The 22,415-nt window shown below is 49.7% G+C and overlaps 1 protein-coding gene across 3 annotated transcripts in view; it reads right to left on the bottom strand.

Moving 5' to 3' along the window:
- Positions 1-22,415, bottom strand: part of IQGAP3 (IQ motif containing GTPase activating protein 3) — a 40,008-nt gene that overhangs the window by 14,187 nt on the left and 3,406 nt on the right. For 2 of the 3 annotated variants that reach the window (XM_060090751.1, XM_060090749.1), the window contains exons 3-22: positions 18,322-18,478; positions 17,601-17,678; positions 16,197-16,273; positions 15,388-15,455; positions 15,185-15,298; positions 14,766-14,944; positions 14,242-14,329; positions 13,502-13,665; positions 12,893-12,980; positions 11,120-11,283; positions 9,443-9,600; positions 7,599-7,720; positions 7,333-7,496; positions 5,875-5,965; positions 4,829-4,996; positions 4,597-4,736; positions 4,322-4,492; positions 1,161-1,244; positions 930-1,001; positions 759-828 (exon numbers count right to left, since the gene is read on the bottom strand). In XM_060090751.1, the coding sequence (XP_059946734.1) occupies positions 759-828; positions 930-1,001; positions 1,161-1,244; positions 4,322-4,492; positions 4,597-4,736; positions 4,829-4,996; positions 5,875-5,965; positions 7,333-7,496; positions 7,599-7,720; positions 9,443-9,600; positions 11,120-11,283; positions 12,893-12,980; positions 13,502-13,665; positions 14,242-14,329; positions 14,766-14,944; positions 15,185-15,298; positions 15,388-15,455; positions 16,197-16,273; positions 17,601-17,678; positions 18,322-18,478 (2,417 nt within the window). The remainder of the gene's footprint in view (positions 1-758; positions 829-929; positions 1,002-1,160; positions 1,245-4,321; positions 4,493-4,596; positions 4,737-4,828; positions 4,997-5,874; positions 5,966-7,332; positions 7,497-7,598; positions 7,721-9,442; positions 9,601-11,119; positions 11,284-12,892; positions 12,981-13,501; positions 13,666-14,241; positions 14,330-14,765; positions 14,945-15,184; positions 15,299-15,387; positions 15,456-16,196; positions 16,274-17,600; positions 17,679-18,321; positions 18,479-22,415) is intronic. The other variant, XM_060090750.1, reaches the window with a different exon arrangement.

The following is a 22,415-nucleotide window of genomic DNA, read 5'->3' on the forward strand; positions in this document are numbered from 1 at the left end:
GCAGCCTAGAAGGACCTCTTTAAGGCTTTGCTCAACTACTGGGAACCATGGGGCAGGAAGATGGAGCTCCCTCAAGTGCCCCTCCTCAAGTTTCCTAGCACTGCAGAGAGGACCCCAGGTCCCTCGCCTGGCTTCCTGTGTGTTGGGCCACAGAGGGCGGGAAGTGGAGGAATCATGGGTCAGGGAAGAGGGCAAAGTTGGGGAAGGCTGGAACTCTAGGGAGAGGAGAAAGATCCTTTTCTTCCTTCCTTCCTTCCTTCCTTCCTTTCTTTCTTTCTGCTTGTGTGGTAGCAACAGGAAGATCTAAGACTGGTACAGAGGTACAGACAGAACCTTGTTAGAGGGGCTTTTCCTGTGATGAGGCTATCTCTTACTGGGGTGGGGCAGGGGGCTTTTGTTACCACCTCTGTTCCACATTCCTGTACAGACAACTTGTACCTTCCCCTTACCCGCTGTGTGGCCCCAGGAGGGATATCTAGACCTCCCTTCCTCTCCCTCCCATCAAATTGGGGTATCTGTAAAGGCAGGAGCACATCTCCCCATTCCTCCACCCACCCTGGGCCCTAAGGCACGCTCAAGGTTGGGAACATCAGCTGTTGGTGACAGAAAAAGGCTTAAGAAGGCTAGACAACTTTTCTAAGGTCCCAGTTTGTGAGCTGTGGGGTCGTGTGACTTTCTACCTTGTTAACTGTTGAAGGCCAGGAAACTCGCAAAGACAGACACTTGCACAGACAGAGGAGGGAAACCAGGCAGTTTACCTAACATCCTGTAGTCATCCCGGGCTTTCCTGGCTCGGAAAAATGCCTGGATCTTCACGATGGAGTTAACCTGCCAGGAACACAGATGGGAAAAGGGTTGCTGGCTGCCTGTGCTCTGGTCTCATGGATAAAGGTTGGTTATGGGGACAGGAGGAGTGGGATGACACTCACATTCTTCTGGAAGTAGCCCAGACGCCTCCGGTATCGCCTCCGAGCTGCCCACGTCCGGGCCCAAGCCTGGATCTGGGGGCAGAGACACACTGCCTCAGAGCTCCAGGGTCAGGGCCCGCTCTCCAGGCCAATCCACCCATCTCTAGAGGTCATAGGAGGTGAGGGGACTAAAAACTGTTCTCAGAGAGTCCTTCAAGAGAGACAGGAACCCACCCAAATCATGATAGCTACCTTGATTACAGCATTCGTGTTTGCTTTTAAATACTGCAACCGTTCCAGGTAAATCTTCCGCTGTCTGTAACCCCGCCAATGAGCCTGAGATCAGAAGGGAAAAAGCGGTAACCCCAGCTGGTCCCTGTTGGCCTGAGAAGCCTGTGGGAAAAGCCTCGTCCTGGGATCTCCAGGGAAGGGGCGGGGGTGGGGGGAGGCAGGAAAGTAGAGGGGGAAGGAAGGGGAAACTGGCCCTGTTCTCAAAGAACTTCCAACTTCAGGGGGAAGACCAAACATCTGCATGTAGCCAATCATACCCTCTGCCACACTCCCTGCCCCCCCCCACACTCACGCTTGCACCATGCAATCAAACATACACACTCATGCTAAGCAACACCTCCTCACAGAAACAACTGTTAAGATACAAGCGTAAAATATATTAATAAAGCATACATCTATTCACCAGCTTCACCACAGCATGTACCATAACCCCCCCAACATACTCATCCACCCACATAAAGACTACCCACACTCTGTCACACACTCCATGGTCTGGAGAGGCACATGGTGGCACGGGTGGAAAGTGTATGCAGGCACAGAGCTGTGTGCCCACCATCTCTGCCAATGGCCATATGGGCAGCAGGTCATTCATGCTCTCATAACTCACCCTTCTCTTTACAACTCTACCATTCAGCTCTGAACCCCAGCTCTAAGCAAATCTTCCCTCTAAGGCCCCCAGTAATTCAGCTGTCAGGCTGATGCCCCTCCCCACTGCTAGTCTACTGCAAAGGGTCTAAATGACCATCTCCTCCATAAATCACATCCCCTTCTGTCCCTAAGACACAAATCTCACGGCTCCCTTCTGTTTTGGTCTCCTTCCTAGGGGCCTCTTCCCTTTCACCCCAAGCTTGTGTGAGATTAATTTTCCTAAAGTACCACTTAGACCATGTTTCTTCCAGCCCCAAAGTATCCAGAAGTTCTCAACCATCTGACCCCACACTCCTATCTGTCTACTGATCCCTACTTCCTTAAGGATTTTAACCACCTCAGACATTTCACTTTCTTCTAAACATGCCTTACGATCTTCTGCCCTGAACCTTTGTCTATGCCCACCCTCACCCCAGCCCTGTCTCTACCCACTGAAATCCTGTCTTTTAGGCAACACACTAAACATCTCCTGAGAGCTCAGGCCCCGGAGAACACTCTGCCGCTGACATTGCCATGGCTTGGTGCGTTAAGAGAATCCCCCTTCAGATAACTGTCCCTCCCAGCCCCTTCTAAAGCCAGCTCTCTTGGCCAGGCTTTCCTCTAAGACTTACACTGTCCTTCTGTTGGGAAAGGATATAAAAGAGACAGCTTGGCCCCATGATACCAGCTGTCCATCTTGGAGCCTAGAGGCCAGGAAGCCCCAAGTCTGTGCCTTTCCTCAGCACTCCTTCCCCTCCTACTCCAGGTGCTGCCTGACATATTGTCAGTTGCTGTGGGGAAAGGCAGAGGGGTCTCCTCTCTGCTCTTACCACCTACCCACCCCCACGTGGCTTCTCCTTAAAGAGAAGGCCTCCAAATCTGGATTGGTCAGAAGTCAGGACCCTGACTGGGGTCCTGGCCAGGGTCAGACCTCTTGGGAGAGATTAAAGTCTCAGCACACCCAAGCTGCTTCGTTTCTGAGTCTCACCACCCCCCCCCTAGCTGGAGAGCAGGTAGCCTGGGGCCCTGGGCCCCCTCTCCCTTTCTCTGTCTCCCAGGACCCAGGCCAGAGCCGGCACACACCCAGGCTCAGTAGCAAACTCGCCTTCGGACGTCGTGCCCTCTCCCACCGCTGGTGTGGCTCTTCTGCTCTGTAGAGTTGCTGTGAGATGCCAGGCTGTGCTCAGGAGGGAGGAATCCCTATGATTTAGACCCCTAAATGCTGATTATTAAGGTTCTGTTTTGAATTCTGGGACCAATGCCCCGAAATTTAACGTCTCGTGATGGCCCCCACCAATAGAGTACGTACTGCCCTAAGTGCTACATGTAATTTTCCTACTTTACCCTCACAGTCAACATGGGGCGAGTACCACCATTATGGATGAGGGAAACTGAGTGCTGGAGAGGCTTAAGTAAGGTGCCCAGAAGTAGCAGGACCAAGAGGTAAACTGCAGCCTCTGACTCCAAAGCCTGAGTTCTCAATGACCACCACATGTCCCAGATCATAATCAAGGGCCATTGGCCAGTCTCAGTCTGTGCTTCTGTCTCCCTTGGGGTTCTCTGGTGTTATCTCTGCGTCCCTACTATCACAATATCTCACATCCACTGTATTCCAGTTCCTGCGATGGGAGAGATGTGGTCACTCACCTGTGTCTCTCACAGCCATCTCTCACCCTTGCCCAGTGCCAAGTGGTATCCTTCGCAGACACTGGGCATTTGGAGGTGTTCATTGAATAAAGTCTCCTTTACACTGCCAACACTGCCACGAGGCCCTCCAGGTCACATCTGCCTGAGGAGGTCTCTGTTTGCTCAGCTCCCACTGTTCCTGGCTTGTAAAGTGCCTGGGCCTGAGGCCTATCTTCCCAGTTGGCCTCGTGCCCCAGTTACTTGGGGATTGGTCTCAGAGGCCACACTGGACCATCCACAGGTTGGGAGAATAAAAATGGAAAGGCTGGCTGGAGAGAAAAGGTAGAGTTCTTTCCATAAGGGATTCCACTCCTTTTCTGTTTAACCACCACCACCTCTTCACTACTCCTTTTCTAGGCAGGAAGTCTTCCTGGTGTCTATACCCTGATGTCTCACTAAATCTTTTACTCTCCCCCTGGAGAAGCTAAAAAGCAGCTCTCATACCCTCTGGATAGTGATGATGATGACAGTAACTAGCATTTATACCATGTTCTTGCCTATCTGCCAGGTACTGTTTAGATGTACTTTAGATATTACCTCAGAACCCTATAAGATGGGTTTCCAGATTCCTAGTTTTCAGATAAGGAAACTGGGAGAGAGTAAGTAACTTGTTGAGGTCATGCAGCTAACCTGGTGGAACAGGGATTCAAACCCAAGTAGTCTGGGCTCCAGAATCCACGCTCTTAACCACTACTGTTCAGAGGCCAAAAGATCATCCCAACTCCACTCAGCAAAAAGTAAGTAGGGAGAAAACCCTGCAGCTCAGGTATGTCCAGGCCCTGAAGCCTCAGATGGCCAGAGTCTGCTACCTGGATTTTGATGATTGCTGGGAGCCAGGTCCTCAGAAAGTGGGAACGTTCAGCAAACTTCTGCCGAACCAGGAAGCCGCGGAGGAGGGCCTGGAGCTGGATAATGAAACCCACATTGGCCTTCCAGAGCTGTTGGCGGTCGTGGGCAGCGGTGATCTTGGTGACAGCCAACTGCGGAAGTAGGAGAGAGAGCCTTTGGTGTCCTGGTGGGTGGGAGCCTCTCCCGCAGGAAACTTCCCATCCATGAGCCCCCTCCTTTGCAGGGGCCTGCCAACCTGGATCTCCTCCCGAGTCAGGTGGGAGGTGTTGAGGCGGCAGCCGGGGGGTCGCTCCCAGGTCCCCTGGAAGGTCTGCAGATGGAAGTAGTACGCGGTACCATCCTTCATGTCATGTTGAACCCAGAGCGCTGTATCCCCTAAGCAGAAACCAAGTAAGCAGAGAAGGCTCAGAGGAGGCTAGAGGTGGCTGAGGCATGCAAAGAAGGGAGGGGCATGGTAAGGCCACTACCTGGGCGCCGCTTCTTTGCCATGGCATCTTCCAGGACTTGCTGGTAGCCGTAAGCACAGTCAGGAACCACCCCTCGGAGGCCCACGGAGGGGTTCCTTAACACCCGTTCTGTCTGGGCTGCCTTGCCCTCCTTGATGGCCTGATTGATGGCGGCCACACCAAGAGCCACTAATAGGGGCAGTGGGAGGAAGTGGTCAATCTTTCGGAGCCCCTCCCAGAGGCCCTGTTCTGTCTGTTGGGAAGGGATCCAGAGAAGGACACAAAACCACTCTGCCTGATGGAAGGGACAAGGACATCCCAGGATGGACACAGATGAAAAGAAGCAGCATGCAGCTGTGCTTGGAGGAAAAGGTAGCAATCAAGGAAGGCTTCCTGGAGGAAGGCCGTGTAGGGCTGGGCTGGGGCTTGGTAAAAGGAAAGTCAGCTTGTACAGAAGCTCCAGGGCAGGATATGGTCAGAGAGCCTCAAGACAGTCTTTTAGGAGGAGAATAAAGTCCAGGAAGTGGGGGGAGTTGATGAAGCCCCTGCCTTCCAGTCACTCACAGACAGACAGATGGATTCCAGACACTGAAAACTAACACCATCAGCACCCCACACCAGAAATAACATCAGTGTCTATTTGTACTGACCTTGCCTAGTTTTCCTCAAAGCCACGCCCTCTTCGCCAACTTCAAGACTAAACATTCTCTAACCAGAGCCGATTGTTGGAACCCAGACTCAAGCTACCAGTAGAAAACGGGATGGGTTTTTGACCCCCATGTGGTTTCACATGCTCACATTGCAGGAGGAAAGTGTACACAGGAAGGCACAGAAGGAGGCAGTGGGTGGACTATGGGCTCTCGACTCCTGAGGATTTCCTGCCCAGCTGACTGCTAGGAAATCCATCCTACAGTCGAAGCAGCAGCCCTGTTCTCATTCTGGCCTGCCTCCCCAAAGAGGTTGAAACGGAGAAGGAGGTGACTGGGGAGGCTCCCGCCGAGCCCACATCTCCTCGCCTCCCCCAACCCCTCTCCCCTCCACTCCTGCCCCCACTCCCGCCCATTTACTCCTCTGAGATGTGTTTGTGTCTTGGTTGGCTCTAACCACTTCCTGGCGGATCTCTTCCAGCCATAGCACAGCTCCAGGATCCCCTGTCACCTGGTAAATTGAGAGAGATGGGACAAGATGAGAGCCCAAGCTGGTCTCCCCAAGCCCAGCTGCCCAGGGGAGTCAAACTGCAGGCCCACATTGGGAGCCACAGGGTAGCAGTCTCCACTCCCCTCTGCCTACCCTGCGTGGGTGTGGCCTTGTGGCTCCCTTGGACTGCTGCCAGGTTCACAAGGTTCTTTCCTACCCTGCTTTCAAGCCAAGCATCAGCTCGGCTTGGCCACAGCACCCCCAGAACCCTCTTAAACCCTCAGCATCCGCCATCCTCTCAACAGCTCACTTCCCTGCCCTTGTGCCTCAGCCATGTCCAGGGAGAGCCCATGCCGGAGGCCCCACTTACCTGCCCCTCCTCCCCATTCCCCTACGCCTCAACTCACAGCTTCTTGGGCCCATCTGACCCTGACCTCCACCCTCTCCTTCCAATTCCTCTCCACGCTCCTCTGCCGCACAAGGCAGTGGGAAGATTGCATGTGACCACGGGTCAAGTGAGCCTGTGCCTGCCACGCTGTCAGGCTTGTTCCCTCCCTTGCTGTAGCCACAGCCCCAACCCCAGACTCTACTCCCTCCCAGCTCTCCTCACTAATAGAGTGAACGTTCTAAACTAACATTTCATTGAGCCCTGTGTTCCAGGCAGTGTTCTAAAGCACTTTCTTATGAACTGAAACTTGCAAAGCACATAAGACAATGCCCGGGAACAGAGTTAGAACTCCATCAACCTTAGCTAGTACTCCTGTCATATTACCTCACTCAAACCCTATAACTCTGAGACAAGTTCACTATTATCACAAGCTTGTAGGTGAGGGAACTGAGGCCCAGAGAGGGTAAGTAACACGTGCAGGGTCAGGTGCCAGGATGCAACCTGGAGTTGGATGCAACCTGGACAAGGATGCAGGAGTCCTTGTCCTCAGCCACTCTCTACGCTGCCGCCTGCTCTGGATGTTACAGGTTTAAAACCCTGCCACGTTCTTCAACTCACTTGCTTTTTACCCTCATTCCAGTAGGTAGGTAGGACCAGGGCATGTAGTATTTTACAGATGTATAAGGAGAGCTCAGGGATGTTAGGGAATTGCTATAAGTCACATGGTCACTGAGTGTCAGAGCAGGGAATCCAGTCTGGGTTTTCTGGCTCCCAGACCTGTGCTCTTCCCAAGCACAAGGCCCCCACCATTCGCTCTGTGCTGGCAACCAGAACTCTGCCCTTCTTCCCTGTGGCCAGATCAGAACCCCCACTGCCTCGCATCCCCAGAAGGGACAGTGTCCATCAGACTGGCTTTCCCAGGGTGCATACTGGGCATAGCTCTACCCATAGGGGATATTCTTCCTGCTCTGGTGACCAACCCAGCCAGCCCAAGCCTCACCTGGGCCTTCTGCCTTTTGGCCGCCACAAGGAGGAGATGGTACCGCGGGGCGACAGGAAGGCTGACATCGTCCAGGCCAGCCGCAGGAAGCAGAAGGGAGGAGAGGGTCTTTTCAGGGTTGTTCTGTTCCAGAGCCTCATTGATGAGGCTGATCGCAAGGACCTCTGGGAAAGAGAGATATAGGTGGGCAGAGGGCCGAGACTTATGGCTAAGGGATGGGGCTGTCCGCATTGGGCCATCTTCCCCCAGTACTGGACTCCACTCACGATCGGTCTCTTCCTGGACCTGGGCGTTGACCTGACTCACAGTGGCCTGAAGATCATTCCAGCTCAGGAACGCCCCATCCATTCCATGCACCTGTTGCAGCTTCACCAGAGTATCAAAGTACCTGGTAGCCAGGTGAGCGAGAATGAGGGGGGTAGTATGTGCACCATCAGCCAGAGGTCAAGGGTAACTTCTGGACTACTTTCCTCACTTGACCTACAGGACGTCACATTATCCTGGCTCTTGTCTTGCATTACAGGTTGTCCTTCCTAAGTCTCCTCTGCTGGTTCCTCCCTCACCTCTAAATGTCGGAGCAACCCAAGACTCAGTCTTCAGGCCTCTTCTCTCTCCGTGCACACATCCTAAGTGATCTCACCTAATCTCATGGCTTGAAACACCACATTCTAATGACTCCAAAAAGTACACCAATAGCCCATTCATAAATGCCAGCTGCCTGCTCGGCATCTCCACATGAACACCCAAATTCACCGCAAGCCCAGCAGCAAACATCTAAACTCCCGATCCCCCCCATTCAACCTGCGTTTCTCACAGTCTTTCCCATCTTGGTAATTGTTTACTCCAACTTCTCAGGCCAAAAATCTTGGGAGTCAAAGCTGTCTCCAGTCTCTCTCACACCCCATATCCACCACATAACCAAATCCTGTCAGTTCAGCTATCAGAATATACCCCAAATCTGGCTCCTTTTCACCACCTCCACTGCTACTGCCCTAGGCCAAGCCTCCATCAACTCTCGCCCAGGTTACTCCAATAGACATTTAACAGGTTTCCCTGCTTCTTCCCTTCTAACCCGGTAGTCGATTCTCGGCACAGCAGCCAGAGTGATCCTGTTAAAAGTAGGTCAGATCACCTCCCTCCTCGCTCAAACCACCCCCGTGGCTTCCTTCCTCACTCAGAGTAAAAGCCAGAGGCCTACATGGTCCAGCCTCTGAAACTTCTTCTCCCATTATTTTCCCTCCCTCCCTCCACTCCACCTCGTGGCTTCCTGGTGTTCTTTGAACACACCAAGGATGCTTCTTTTTCAGGGTCTGTGCCCCAGATAGCTCATGGCCATCACTTATGCCCTTTAGGTCTCTCTCCAAATGACCCCCCTACCAAAGAAGGCTTCCATAACCATACTGTGTAGCAGAGACAAACTGCCCTTACCATGTCCCCACCCTTTATCTGCTTTGCCGTTTTTTCAATCACCATAGCTCTTCTAATAATTTGACATGTTTGTTTTTTGTCTGTCTCCCTCTACTAGCACATAAGTTAGAGAGCAGGGAACTGTGTTTTGTTCACTGTTGTTTCCCAGCACCTAGAATAGTACCTGACAGGACTTACCTGGTGGAGCAGTGGTTAAGACTCCGAGCTCCCAATGCAGGGGGACTGGGTTCAATCCCTGGTCAGGGAACTAGATCCCATATGCATGCTGCAACTAAGAGTTTGCATGCCACAACTAAGGAGCCTGCTGGCCGCAACTAAGGAGCATATGTGCCGCAACTAAGGAGCCTGCAAGCCACAATTAAGACCCGGTGCAACTAACTAACTAACTAACTAAATAATTGAAGAAAAAAAAAGTATCTGGCACATGAGTGGGTACTCAAACTTTTGTGATAAAAGATTAAATAAATGGAGGAAAGGGGAATGACTGTGAACCCACCCACTCCCAGGAGAAACACAGGCCAGGGAACTGCAAATAGACCCAGAGGGTTGGCCTGTGCCGGAGAACAGGGCATCAAGCAGAAGGCTAGTCTCTGAGCACAAGAACTTGGACTCTTGACTACATTCCCTCCATCACCCACCCAACCCCTCTCTCAACATGCGGCTAAACCTTAACCTTTCTCACCGTTGAGCATTCTCTCCTTCCACCTTGGCCAGCCCTGTGGCGGGGTTCACCAGACTGCTCCAGAAGCTGCTGGCATCCCTGGCCTCCAGAGCTCGGTTGATCAGGACCACGGCTGAGAGCATCTCCACGGCCACGAAGAGCTCCTCCTGGCCAAGCTCCTACAACAGAGGGAGGGCTGATTCCCTAGCGGGCTGGTGAAGGGCCTCGGGGGTCTGCCTGCCATCCTGCCCCCAAGACTCTCTCACATCCCAGAGTCTCTGTCTCAAAACACCTATGGCCTAATCCATTCACTAATAATTAATCATACTTTATACTTGAGAGTGCTTACTATGTGCTCAATGTATAAGTACTTCGTGCACATTATCAGTTAATTTTCCTAACAAGCCAAAGAGGTAAGTATTGTTAATATCCCTATTTCACAGGCGAACCCATAGTCAAGTAATATAAGTTAAAACTAACTGCCGGGTACCAGAGCCCACGTTCAACCAGTGAGTTCTACCTGCTCCTTTCTGGTCCCTACCACACACCAAGAACTGCACTAGGCCCTGGGCACACTGAGACCAAGATAAAGAGGGCTCCTCAGTGCTGTACTACATACCCAAGGGCCCCTTCCCTGCCCAGTCTTCTCCTTCATCTCAAACATCTGCTTGTGCTGTTCCCTGTCTGGAGCACCCTTCCTGTCCTCTACCAATAGAATGCTGCAAATAATAATAATAATGATGATGATGATGATGATGATGGCGGCTAAAAATTTCACGCCAGGCTCACTTCTAAGCACATATGTTAACTCATTTAATCCTTACAACAATCCTATGAAATAAATATATTATTGTTCCCATTTTATATATGAGTTGAGGGGCAGAGGAGGTAAATAGTTTGCCCAAGGTCACGTAGCTAGGAAGCAGTAGAGCTGAAATTTAACTCAAGGATTATAGCTCTAAAGTCCACATTGGTCGCTATGCTTTACTTCTTAGGACTTATTTTATGCTTCCTTGTACTATAGTCTCATACACTGAGACCATGTGCTTCCTGAGTGTCGTGCATGGAGTCGATGCTCTAGAAATGCCTGCTACGGTTAGGATTCTTTATTGAGTCTCCTCTCTTCCAAGAAGCCATCCCAGAATTAGCCTGAGCTCTGCCCCTGCCATCTCCCTAGTGTGAAGTCATCTCCCATTTACATCATCTACTCCTCCCTGTGTCTCTGCCTGGACCCTCAGGTGTATTCTAACTCCTCCAACAGGCTGGGAAGTCCCTACCGGAGGGCCCTATCACCTCACCGTCAGAGAAGCTGTATGGACAGGGGGAGGTGGGACAGCAGAGCGGTTAAAAACATAGGCTTCAAGTATATTCAGCTTTGCATGCACTCCCAGCACTGCCAGCCACAGCTGTTTTGGGCAAGTTACTTAACTTCTGTATCTGTTTCCTCATCTCTAAAATGGAAATAATAATACTTATCTCATAGGGTTCTTTTAGGATTAAATGAGTGTTTAAAGCAGTGTTTGCTCAAAGGTATTTGCTATTATAATACACTCAGGATGGCAAGGATGGTAGCCCACCTCCCACCCCTAATCTCTTGCCAGAATCTAAGGGTGCCCTCATGGGTGCTCTGGACTGACTGCTCTGATCCCTCCAGCTCCTTGGGCACCCAAGAGCTGGATCCTCATTTCTAGGGCTCACCCCCTGCTGCTGCCGCTGGAGCACTGCCAGCTCCTGCTGGTATACAGCGGATGCAAAGGGGTACACTGGAGGCAGCTGGGCTTCCGGGCACATCAGCTCCTTCACGGTGTCAGCTGCCACTCCCCTCCGGATGGCTTTGTTGATCCTCTGCACAGCCTGGAGCACTGCAGGGGAGGAGGGAGAGGGTGCACAGGCTGGGCATCCAGTGCCATTTCCACTCTCCTGGCTAACTAGGTTCTGCTGGTTATCTCTGAGGGGAAATGGCTTTGAACCTCTGCTAGGTTCCAAATGTGTTTCTAGATGTTCAGGAGGGAAAGGGGTTGGGTCGCTTTAAGAAGAGGCTCCGGAAGAAGCAATTTGTCAGGCCTAGAAGTTGAGTAGCTCAGCAGGTGGCTGTCATAGCAGAGGTGAATTCCTAGGGTGGTGAGCATAAGATTGACAGGAGGCTGTGTAGCACAACTAAGATGAGGTTAGTCAAGGGGCTCCAGGGACCAAATCTTGATGACAGCACAGAGGAATAGGGAACTAGCTCCAAGGTCGAGCCATTTGGGCTGCAAAGGGCGAGAGTAAGCTAAAAAGGGGCCCCGGTGTACCTATGTAGTTTTAGTTTTCAAATGCTGGGGCTTATAAAATGCCAAGCAGATATGGGCATTGACGTCAAGGAGCACAAAATCCACTGGGGAAAAATAAGGATACAAAATTACCTACACTGCATTGCTGTCACTGCTATGTGAGAGGTACTTCCCCTCCCCGCAAATCCACTGGCAGCGCGGGGGAGGAGGGAGTCTAGGGGGAGAGAGTAGGAAGATTTCACAGAGGAGGAGGCATTTGAAGCAGTTCTGCAGGATATTTTCATCTGCTTTCCACTGGTGAAAACGTGGGAGAACTGTAATCCAGAGGACCAGAGGCCTGGCAGTGGGCAAAGCTGCGGGCAGTCAAGGAAGAACAGGTCATCTGATTCAACTGGGCTGGTGGGATGTGAAGAGAAGGGTTGGGGGAGACATTTGGAAGGTCTCACCTACCATGCTGAGGAGATGGGACTAAAGTCTAGGAGAAATATGGAAGAACCCATGAAGGTCTGAAGATGTTCAACAAAGAAGCTAAGATCAGATCTGTGCTTGAGCGATTACTCTGGCAACAGCAAGGAACTGAGCGATGAGCAGGCAGTTAGCCAGGAGCGGCCTGGGGGCTCCATGAGATAGCCACGGAGAGCCCTGCCAGACAAAGGTGAAGGGGGACTGAGCAAGTCCAGTCGGAGGCGAGCACGCGTGCCAGGTGTGGTGTCCACAGGCTGCTGCGTTGCGCCTCGGCACTCTATGTCTCTTCACGCCTGCTATCCAGATTGATCCCCTTGGAGGGAGACAATCGCTAACCCACATCCTTTTAATAAAGAATTATATTTGTATATCATGTTTTTAAGGGAAACTGAGCTGGATCATGAGTTTCTCTCTCGTCTGGGCCATCGCTGTATTTCAGAAGCCAAAGGAACTCAACCAAGTTGAAACGGTCAAAATACAGGGGAGGTGCCTAGAAGGAAACTGCCTGCCCTAGAAGTCCAGCCTGGTGAAGTACTGACTGTCATTATCTCCAAGGCCTTAATGAACTTACCTGTAGCATCCCCCCAGGCGGCCAGGAATAGGGCAGACTAGGTGGGGAGTTGGAAAATCGGGCAGCAGTCTACCTTGCTCTACACAGAAGCTGGCAAAGGAGTTACATGCTCTCCCAAGAGCCAGTGATACACCCAGACCAGGTCTCAGTCTGGAGATGACTTACTGGCTTGTTCCTGATCACCCTTTATGTTGGCTGCAGCGACACCAGCTTGGACCTCCTCCTTTTCCAGAAGCTCCACCAGGCCCAGCTCCTGGAAGAGGGAAGAGATGCAGTAGAAGAGAGTCCTCCTGGGACCATGAACATACTTCAGGAGCTGCCAGCATGAGCTCCAGGTCCACCCAGTCACCCACCCTCAACCCCACCTCTCCCCTTTTGGCAGACTAGCCTGGCCCACCCATCCCTCAGCACTCATCTCTAACCGCTGGCTCTTTCTTACCCAGCAAGCAACTGAAATAACAACACGGGCAACACAAATATAGTGTCAGGGAGAAAGTCAACAGCATTGAAAATAAGATTGCTAACTTGAGGCCTCAATTCAGCAATGCGGAAGCATATCACTGCCTACCGGACTGCCCCTGGGTGCCCCCCCGGTCAGTATGAGAGATTCTCAGAAGGCAGAAGCTGATCAGCCTGGTCCATTAGGCTTTGGGGTAATTTAACCATTTAAACCTGTAGTCAGCACTTACTGAATACAAAGAATTGACAGTGGTGAGGCCCTCCCCCATCCTATAGTCAGATAGCGGAGGTAGCAGGTCATAGACAGAGCCTGACCTGCGCTTTCTGCTCTCTGTCTGAGCTCAGCTGTTCCAGGTACCAGTCTGCAAAGTCTCTCCTCACTCCTTGCAGGGCCAGGACAGGGTCTTGAAGCGCCTCAAGCAAGGCCTCAGGGCTCTGTCTTTCCAGGGCGTCATCAACAACTTCTAGAGCCCCATGGACTGAAAAGACCAAGACTCCATAACGGATAGTGTGAGAAAGCCCACCCCATAACATCCCCAGTTCAGCCCTCTTCCTGCCTGCCCAGGGTTACCCTCACCCCTGCCCCCTGGGCTCCTAGGGTCCAGCCCAAATTCTTCAGCTTGATCTTCACAGCCTTCCCATCTCACTACCCCATACCCTGAGGATATCCTGACCTAAAAAGGCAGAGACACACTCCATCCTGGGCTTTCAAGCAGCCTCCCCTGCCCTGATCTCCTACCCCCATCCATTCTCCAAACTCTCTTCTTGAAGGACCCCAGACCAACTGCCCCCAGGACCAAGAGCTGAAAAGCCTGCCCCTTTGCCTCTGTCCACTCTATGGATGTCCATTCAAACAGAAGCCCCCTTGACAGCGACCACTTCTCCAGACATTAACAGACGTAAAACAGAGCACACACAGCCTTGACTTTGATATTCCCTTGAAATAAGTGTTGGCCCAAGTGAGGTCATGGGTCTTCTGGCCTGAGAGAAGCCAACCCCATAACTCCCTAGGCGGGGGCTTACCCTTCAAACCCCTCTTGGCGTTTCTCTCTTACCATTGACATGGTTGATGTTGCCCTGGATTTCAGCCTGAGTTAGGTAGCAGTCATAGATGTCCTGGCTTTCTCCATCATTCTGCAAAAACTACATTGAGAGGGGAACCTGGGAAAACCAATTCAATCTTTCTTACCCCTCCCTCCCTGTCTATAACTATTTCTTCTTCTGGGGGTCTTCCCAAGGCCAAAGGTCAGTCTGGTTGGAAGGAATCTGGGGAAATCGTGGGATCTTACCCCCTGGCACTGACACAGTTAAGTTAAACTACCCTTTGGAATCTCCAGTCTAATCTCATCCAGTTCTACATTCCAGTCCCTCAGCCCTGCCCCAGAACATTTCCCTCTATCTTCTCTTTTGAATTCCCATTATTCTCCTGAGTTCTTCTCCTGTTCCTCAAAAATAACTGACAAGTTAGTTTCTCTAGGCAACTTTGGATTCTGGAGACAGGACAAATAGGAGTCCTGGTTTCACTTGCGATTTTCCAGGCCACCCAGCTTTTCGGCTCCTGCCATCCAAGGCTCCTTACGTGGTTCCTGGCATTGGCAGCCTTCTCCATCTTGGCCTGGGCCAGCAGCTCCTGGTAGATGGCTGCCAGAGGCTCTCGAAGATTCCCCAGCAGAGCACTGGGATTCTGCAAGGCAGCCAGGGTGTCCTTGACCACTCCTCGCTCCACTGCCTCATTGATGGCAAGAACAGCTGCATGGACTAGGAGGGGACATGAAGACAAGGTCAGGATGCCAGAGCAAACTCCAGTCCAGCTACAGCGTAACCAGCTGCAGACCACTCTGACATCATCCCCTTTCTCCATCCATAGGGGCCAGGCAAGCCAGGTAGGCTGTTGGCCCTGCCTATGATGAGAAGTATTCAGGATTTATGCAGGGGCTATAAGGTTCAGAGTCCTCCCATACTCACTGAGCTACCCCAGCAGGGGAGCCTGGTCTCTACCTGTAGCTTCATCCACCGAGAGTTCATTGGCCAGGATGCCCCCGATCTTGCTGAAGGCAGGCAGCTGGAGGCCATATTTAGCTAGTTCAGAGGCCATGTTGCTGAGTTCCTCAGCTGCAATAATAGCGCAGATGCCCTTCATCAGGCCCGGAACCCCCAAGACCTGCCCAGACTGTGGTGGTTGGGGAAGGAGCTGGGCTTACCTGTGAATTTCACTTTCCCATATAGATCATGTATCTGAGGGGCCAATCCCAGCCGGAAGAGGAAGAGACTAGGAAAGAATGGAAGGCATTGGGGCCTATTCATTTTCACATGCTGACTAATAGGTTTGCAGGAGATACTGCGGAGACTTGGAGATGAAGACCATACAGCATCTGCCCACAAGTCACCCCCATTCACAGGGAGAGATGTTATTGTAAGTCAGCACAAGGCAATGCTATAGCAGAAAAATAAGATGCTGTAGGAGCTCTGGGGGGGGGTTGCGAAGGCTTCACAGAGAAGGACACGTTTCTGTGGCAGGTCACTGGATGGAGATGGAGGATGGAAAGGGCATAGCAAGCAGAGACCCACTAAGCTAAGGCACAGAGTCCTCAAAGGATGTGGGAAATGAAGTCAGGAAGAGATGACATGATGGACATAGGAACTGGTCAATTACTTTCTATGATTTAGCCAACTGGTTGCTGATGGCTGGCTGCAAGTAGGACTAAATAGCCTTCGCCATTCACACTGACATGTGACACTCCAGATGCATCCTAATCTGACTTCCTTGCACCCCAGCCACAAGCTGAACACTCTTCCCTGCCTGCTCTTTCCCTTCATCCACACAGATCACACATAAATGTGCCCTCCAGCATGCACATAAATCTAAACAAAACTATGTAGATCAAAAATGTCACTCTGAGAAGTGTTCCCTGTGGTCTATCTTCCATCCTCCCTGCTGCAATGTTTGTTGCTGTTGACAGTTGGTTGCAACCACCTAGAGGAACCTGGATGACAAGTCTTGGTCTCTCACCTGAGTGCATGGATACAGTAGACCACCCGGGGCATGTTCTTCTTGTCATAAATGTCCGTGGTCTCTGGGAAGAAGGTCTAGAGGGGAAACCAGCCAATTACTGCCATTGAAGACTTTGAAGCAGCACCAGATATGGAGAGAGGGGCTGAGGAATGGGTCTTTCTCTCTGACCTGGGGTGTGTACTCCTTTGCTGCCTGGGGCTTCTGGGTCAATCTCCCTAACTCTTTACAGTCAGCACTGCACCCACGCACTCAGTGTAAAAGAAAGGCATTGGGGACACATACTAAGCCAAGACCCAGCCACGGACACACATCCCCAGATTAACCAAACACCAGACAAGGCTATCAAGGCTATAGGACGCAGGCCACATGCTCCAGGAGAAACAGGCCCCCTTTTCATCCTACAGACACAGCCAGCCTGTGCCCCTCACCTAGGACTCTTGCCAGAAAGGTGGCATGCTAGGAGCTGGCCATGACTCCACAAGGGGCCTAATGAAACACACACTGCCAAGGACTGCAAAGGGTCAGGGCGTGCCATCCCTGTCTTCAAGCCAAAGGTCTCTGATCAGTGGGGGCCCCTCTAAGAACTGAGTAACCCCAGGCGTGATTTCTCATGCCACCTGGCGACTGTAATGAGGTTTAACCTCAATACCTCTTGGTTACCTTAGATAGATAAGAAAGGACCAAATCTAGAGACTTAAAAGTGTTCTAGCCTCACTGAGAACACATGGCCTCTATTGATCTGCCTCTCACCAAAGCATCTGTCTTAACTGTTATTTCCTTGTCTTATAATTGCCTTCTACAGTGAAGAAAAACACTACAGAATCTTATGCCCTAATCTGTCTAGTTCTTTATAATTCACAAAAGGAATTCACACAGATCATGTGATCTTCCTGACAACCTTATAAGGAAGACGGAGAGGGATTATTATCCCCATTTTACAGATGAGAAACAAACTGAGAATTAAAGAGTGAGAGGACATGCAGCATGTGTCCAGTTGGGGTCCTGGCCTAGGCTTCCAAGTCTACCGCCTTGGGATGTGGTGTGTCCTTGCTTCACGCTATGAAATTCTGGTGGAAAGATGGCTGGCCAACATGAGGCCCACCTCCTGCGTTATATAGGGGCCTCACTGACTAATGGGAACAATGGCAACAATGCATCCTGGGCCAGGTTGCCTTCACCTCCCTTCACTTCCCTTACCCACAAGGAAGTGAAGACAGAGACGAAGTAACATGGTTCAAAGACATACAGCCTCAGGGAACTTAAACTCTTAGATTAAGTTCATTTAGAAGACACATGGAGATGAGCACTAAAGAGTGCCAGGGAGATAAAGCATGTGTGTGGTGGAGGTGCGAGTACTGGTGAAGAGCAAAGATGAACCCCAATCTTGAGACCCAATGTTACCGAAGGCAGACCGATGTGGGCTACTGCAGACAGCCAAAAGTTGATGTTGTCTGTGTGACGGAAATGCAAGCCAGTTGCCTAAAAGGGAAGGAAAGAGAAGAGAATCTATTTCCACAGTTCTCAGGGTTCCTTCTGGGTAGAGCCCAGACCACAGCTTGAAGATTCAAGGGGTGGGGGCAGAGGACCCTGTCCTATGGATTTCCCATCCCCCCAGCACAGAGACACAAAAACAGAGAGAAACCACCAGGGATGGATGACCCAGTGGGTTATTTGGGAAGGATGGCACAGGGATGGGATTAGCAAGCTAGTAAGGCTTCCTGGAAAAGGGGAGTCCGGAGCTAGGATGGGAAGGAGAGGCGGGTTGGGTTGACTAGAGCACAGGGAAGGGGCAGCATGTCCTGGAAGTAACTTCAAGGTGGCAAAGCTCACAAGCCTCTGAGTGTAGACTGTGGGTAGAAAAGTCTGCTTGGAAGTTCTCATATCAGAGGCATCTCAAAGCCCACCTAGCAAATGCCCCTTGCTGCTAAGCATAGTACACACCGCCTAGCTGCAAGGCACCAATTGAAACCCGTTGTTCCAGTGCCATGATTACTAGCACCCATTTTATCCTCAAAAGTACCCAGGTTTGGACAATAAATTATATGGTCACCCCACTCTCACAACTTTGAGAACAGATAGTTTGAGAGGAAGAAGGTAGAAAGTAGAGACCTCTGCACCCCACCTGGTACCGTAGCTGCTCCACGTCATAGATCTTCTTCAAGGGAACCACAGAAGGTGCAAAACAGTGGCCCAGCTTGGCCAGCAGCACTCCGTTCCGGAGGCTCTCCTCCAGCTCCACCGGGGAAGGAAGCTCCTCCTTCAGGCAGGCCTCCATCCAGCTGAGGGCATGAGAGCAGCTTCTCACCCCCTCTGGCAAGCCACAGCACTTCATTCCAACCACAAGACCTTCCCTCCCTCCCTCTCTCCCCCTAACCAGGCTCTCACTCTCTCCTGCCTCCTGTTCCTGCCCTACTCCCAACTCCCCTCTCTGCCCATTGCCTGGCTGTTCTCACCTTCTCCCAAGCTGCTCCAAACACCTGGATTGGCCTATCTTCAGCCCCCACCCACTCTATACATCTTCCCTGACAGATACAGCTGCCCATCTTCAGTGAGGCTTAAACAGGCTCTTACCTGTTACATGATATAACCTCTCACTCAGTCTGGTTATGCATTTGACTGTTGAACCAAATTGTACCTGCTCACTTCTCTTATTCTGCATGTTCTGAGAACCCAGGTATACAAAAGTCATGTCTACACAGCCCATAACCCAGCTTTGATGATGATGAGGGGAGTAGGGAAGCCCCAGGTTTGAAGCGAGGGGAGCAGCACAAAGGGACAGAAAGGTCACAGCCTTTCGAATCAGAAGACCTGTTTTCCACACCATCTCCCCCACTTCACTTCTCTGGGCCTCAGCTGTATAATCTGCAAAATGAAGATACCACCTGTACCTCCGGCTTCAGTGGGCAGCTGCCAGGATTAAATGAGTTAATGAATGTGAAAACACTTTGAATATAAATGTAAAGTATTATTATGGCTGATGATTGTATGAGGGAGAGAATAAGGGCTTCTCCACATATTGGGGCCTATAGGAAAAATCTGTTTTCAAAGAGAGAGCCAGTCACACCTCCCTTCATGCCTTCCCTGACACAGACACCCTGGTTTTCTATCTACCCCATCCTACCTACTTTCTTTGGAGAACATTAAAAATATGCTATTGATTAAAAGGAAAGAATTAAGCATTTATCCTGTCTTTAGAGCCAACATCCATTCACAGGAAATATGGGGTACAGAGGAACAAGTTGAGGGACACAGGAAGTGAATAGACAAAGCCAGAATGTAGGATGTTCTACAGGACAAATGACCCGGTTTCTTCAACAAGTCAATGACATAAAGAACTGTTTATGTCAGTTCTAGATGAAAGAAGACTTAGTAGTACATAACAACCAAATGTAACGTGTGAACTCTTTCAGATCCTTAACTGAATAAGCCAACTGTAAAAATAGATGATTTTTTTCAGACAATCAGGAAAATTTGAAGATGGCCTGGGTGTTGATCTTCCAAGGATTAATGGATAACTTAGGTGGGTATTATAATGGTATTGTGGTTGTGTAACCAAGTGTCCATATATAGAGATATGTATTAAAGTATGTAAGGGGATAAAAGGACATGATGTTGTCTTTGTTCACAGATGGCATGATCGTCTTTGTAGAAAATCTGAAAGCATGATACCAGAAAACTTGTGGCGTTAATAAGTGATTATAGCAAGGTTGCAAAAGACAAGGTTAATATATAAAAGTCAATTGTGGGACTTCCCTGGTGGCGCAGTGGTTAAGACTCCGTGCTCCCAGTGCAGGGGACCTGGGTTTGATCCCTGGTCAGGAAACTAGATCCCACATGCATGCCACAACTAAGGAGCCTGCGAGCCACAACTACGAAGCCCGCCAGCCACAACTAAGGAGGCTGCCGGCCACAACTAAGGAACACATGTGCTACAACTAAGAAGCTGGCAAGCTGCAGCTAGGAAGCCTGCGAGCTGCAACTAAGGAGCCCACCTGCTGCAACTAAGACCTGGCGCCACCAAATAAATAAAATATAATAAGTATAAAAATAGTAAAATAAAATATTATATAGCAGAAACTAACACACCATTGTAAAGCAATTATACTCCAATAAAGATGTTTAATAAATAAATAAATAAAATAAAATAAAATAAAAGTTAACTGCTTTCAAATTCACCAGCAACAAACAAGTGGAATTTGAATTAAAAACACAATACCATTTAGATTAGCACCCCCCAAAATGAAATACTTAGGTATAAATCTAACAAAATGTGTACAAGATCTATATGAGGAAAGCTACAAAACTCTGATGAATGAAATCAAAGAAGAACTAAATAAATGGAGAGATAGTCCATATTCATGGATAGGAAGACTCAATATTGTCAAGATGTTAGTTCTTCCCAGTCTGAGCTACAGATTCAATGCAGTCCTAATCAAAACCCCAGCAAGTTGTTTTGTGGATCTCCACACACTGATTCTAAAGTTTACATGGGGGCTTCCCTGGTGGCGCAGTGGTTGGGAATCCGCCTGCCAATGCAGAAGACACGGGTTTGGGCCCTGGTCCGGGAGGATCCCACATGCCGCGGAGCTGCTAGGCCTGTGTGTCACAGCTGCTGAGTCTGTGCTCTGGAGTCCTCGACCCACAACTACTGAAGCCCTCGCACCTGGAGCCCGTGCTCTGCAACGGGGGAGGCCACCGCAATGAGAAGCCCGCACACCACGGTAAAGAGTGGCTCCTGCTCGTGGCAACTAGGGAGAGCCTGCGCAGAGCAACGAAGACCCAACTCAGCCAAAAATAAATTTAAAAATAAATAAATAAATAAATAAAAATAAAGTTTACATGGAGGCACACCTGGCTAACTCAGTCGGTGGCGCATGAGACTCTTAAAATTTTCATGGAGAGACAAAATACCCAGAATAGCCAACATGATATTGAAGGAGAAGAGCAAAGCTGGTACACTAACACTACCTGACTTAGCCACAGTAATCAAGACAGTGTGGTATTGGTGAAAGAATAGGCAAATAGATCAGTGGAACAGAACAGAGACCCACATAAATATAGTCAATTGATCTTTGACAAAGGAGCAAAGGCAATACAATGGAGCAAAGATAGTCTCCTCAACAAATGGTGCTGGAATAACTAGACATCCACATGCAAAAAATGAACCTAAACCTAGACCTTACACCCTTCATAAAAATCAACTCAAAATGGAGCATCAACTTCCAAGTAAAACGCAAAACTGTAAAACTCCTAGAAGGCAACGGGGAAACCTAGATGACCTTGGGTATGGCAATAACTTTTTAGATACAACACCAAAGGCACAATCCTTGAAAGAAATAATTAATAAGCTAGATTTCACTAAAATTAAAACTTCTGCTCTACAAAAGGCAATGTCAAGAAAATAATAAGACAAGCCACAGACTGGGAGAAAATATCCACAAAAGAAAATATTTGCAAAAGATACATCTGAGGGAATTCCCTGGCAGTCCAGTGGTTAGGACTTGGCACTTTCACTGTCAGGGACCAGGTTCAATCCCTGGTCAGAGAACTAAGATCCCGCAAGCCACATGGCATGGCCAAAAACAAATAAATAAAATAAAATAATTATTTAAAAAAAGACACATCTGGTAAAAGATTGTTACCCAAGATGTACAAAGAACTCTTAAAACTCAACAGTAAGAAAACAAACAGTCTGATTAAAAAATGGGACAAAGACCTTAACAGACACCTCACCAAAGAGAGATATACAAAGAAGATATACAGATGGCAAATAAGCACCTGAAAAGATGCTTCACATCATATGTCATCAGGGAAATGTGAATTAAAACAATGGTAAGATACCAACATACACCTATTAGAATTGTCAAAATCTGGAACACTGATAACACCAAATGCTGCTGAGGATGTGGAGCAACAGGAATTCTCATTCGTTGCTGGTGGGAATACAAAATTGTACAGCCACTTTGGAAAGCCATTTGGTGGTTTCTTACAAAACTAAACATACTCTTACCATATGATCCAGCAGTTGTGCTCTTTGGTATTTAGCCAAAGGAGTCGAAAACTTACATCTACATAAAAACCTGCACAAGGATGTTTATAGCAGCTCTATTCATAACTGCCCAAACTTGGAAGCGACCAAGATGATCCTCAATAGGTGAATGGATTAATAAACTGTGGTACATCTAGACAATGGAATATTATTTAGCACTAGTAAAA

The sequence above is a fragment of the Mesoplodon densirostris genome, chromosome 2, assembly GCF_025265405.1.
Source record: "Mesoplodon densirostris isolate mMesDen1 chromosome 2, mMesDen1 primary haplotype, whole genome shotgun sequence".
Taxonomy (NCBI): domain Eukaryota; kingdom Metazoa; phylum Chordata; class Mammalia; order Artiodactyla; family Ziphiidae; genus Mesoplodon; species Mesoplodon densirostris.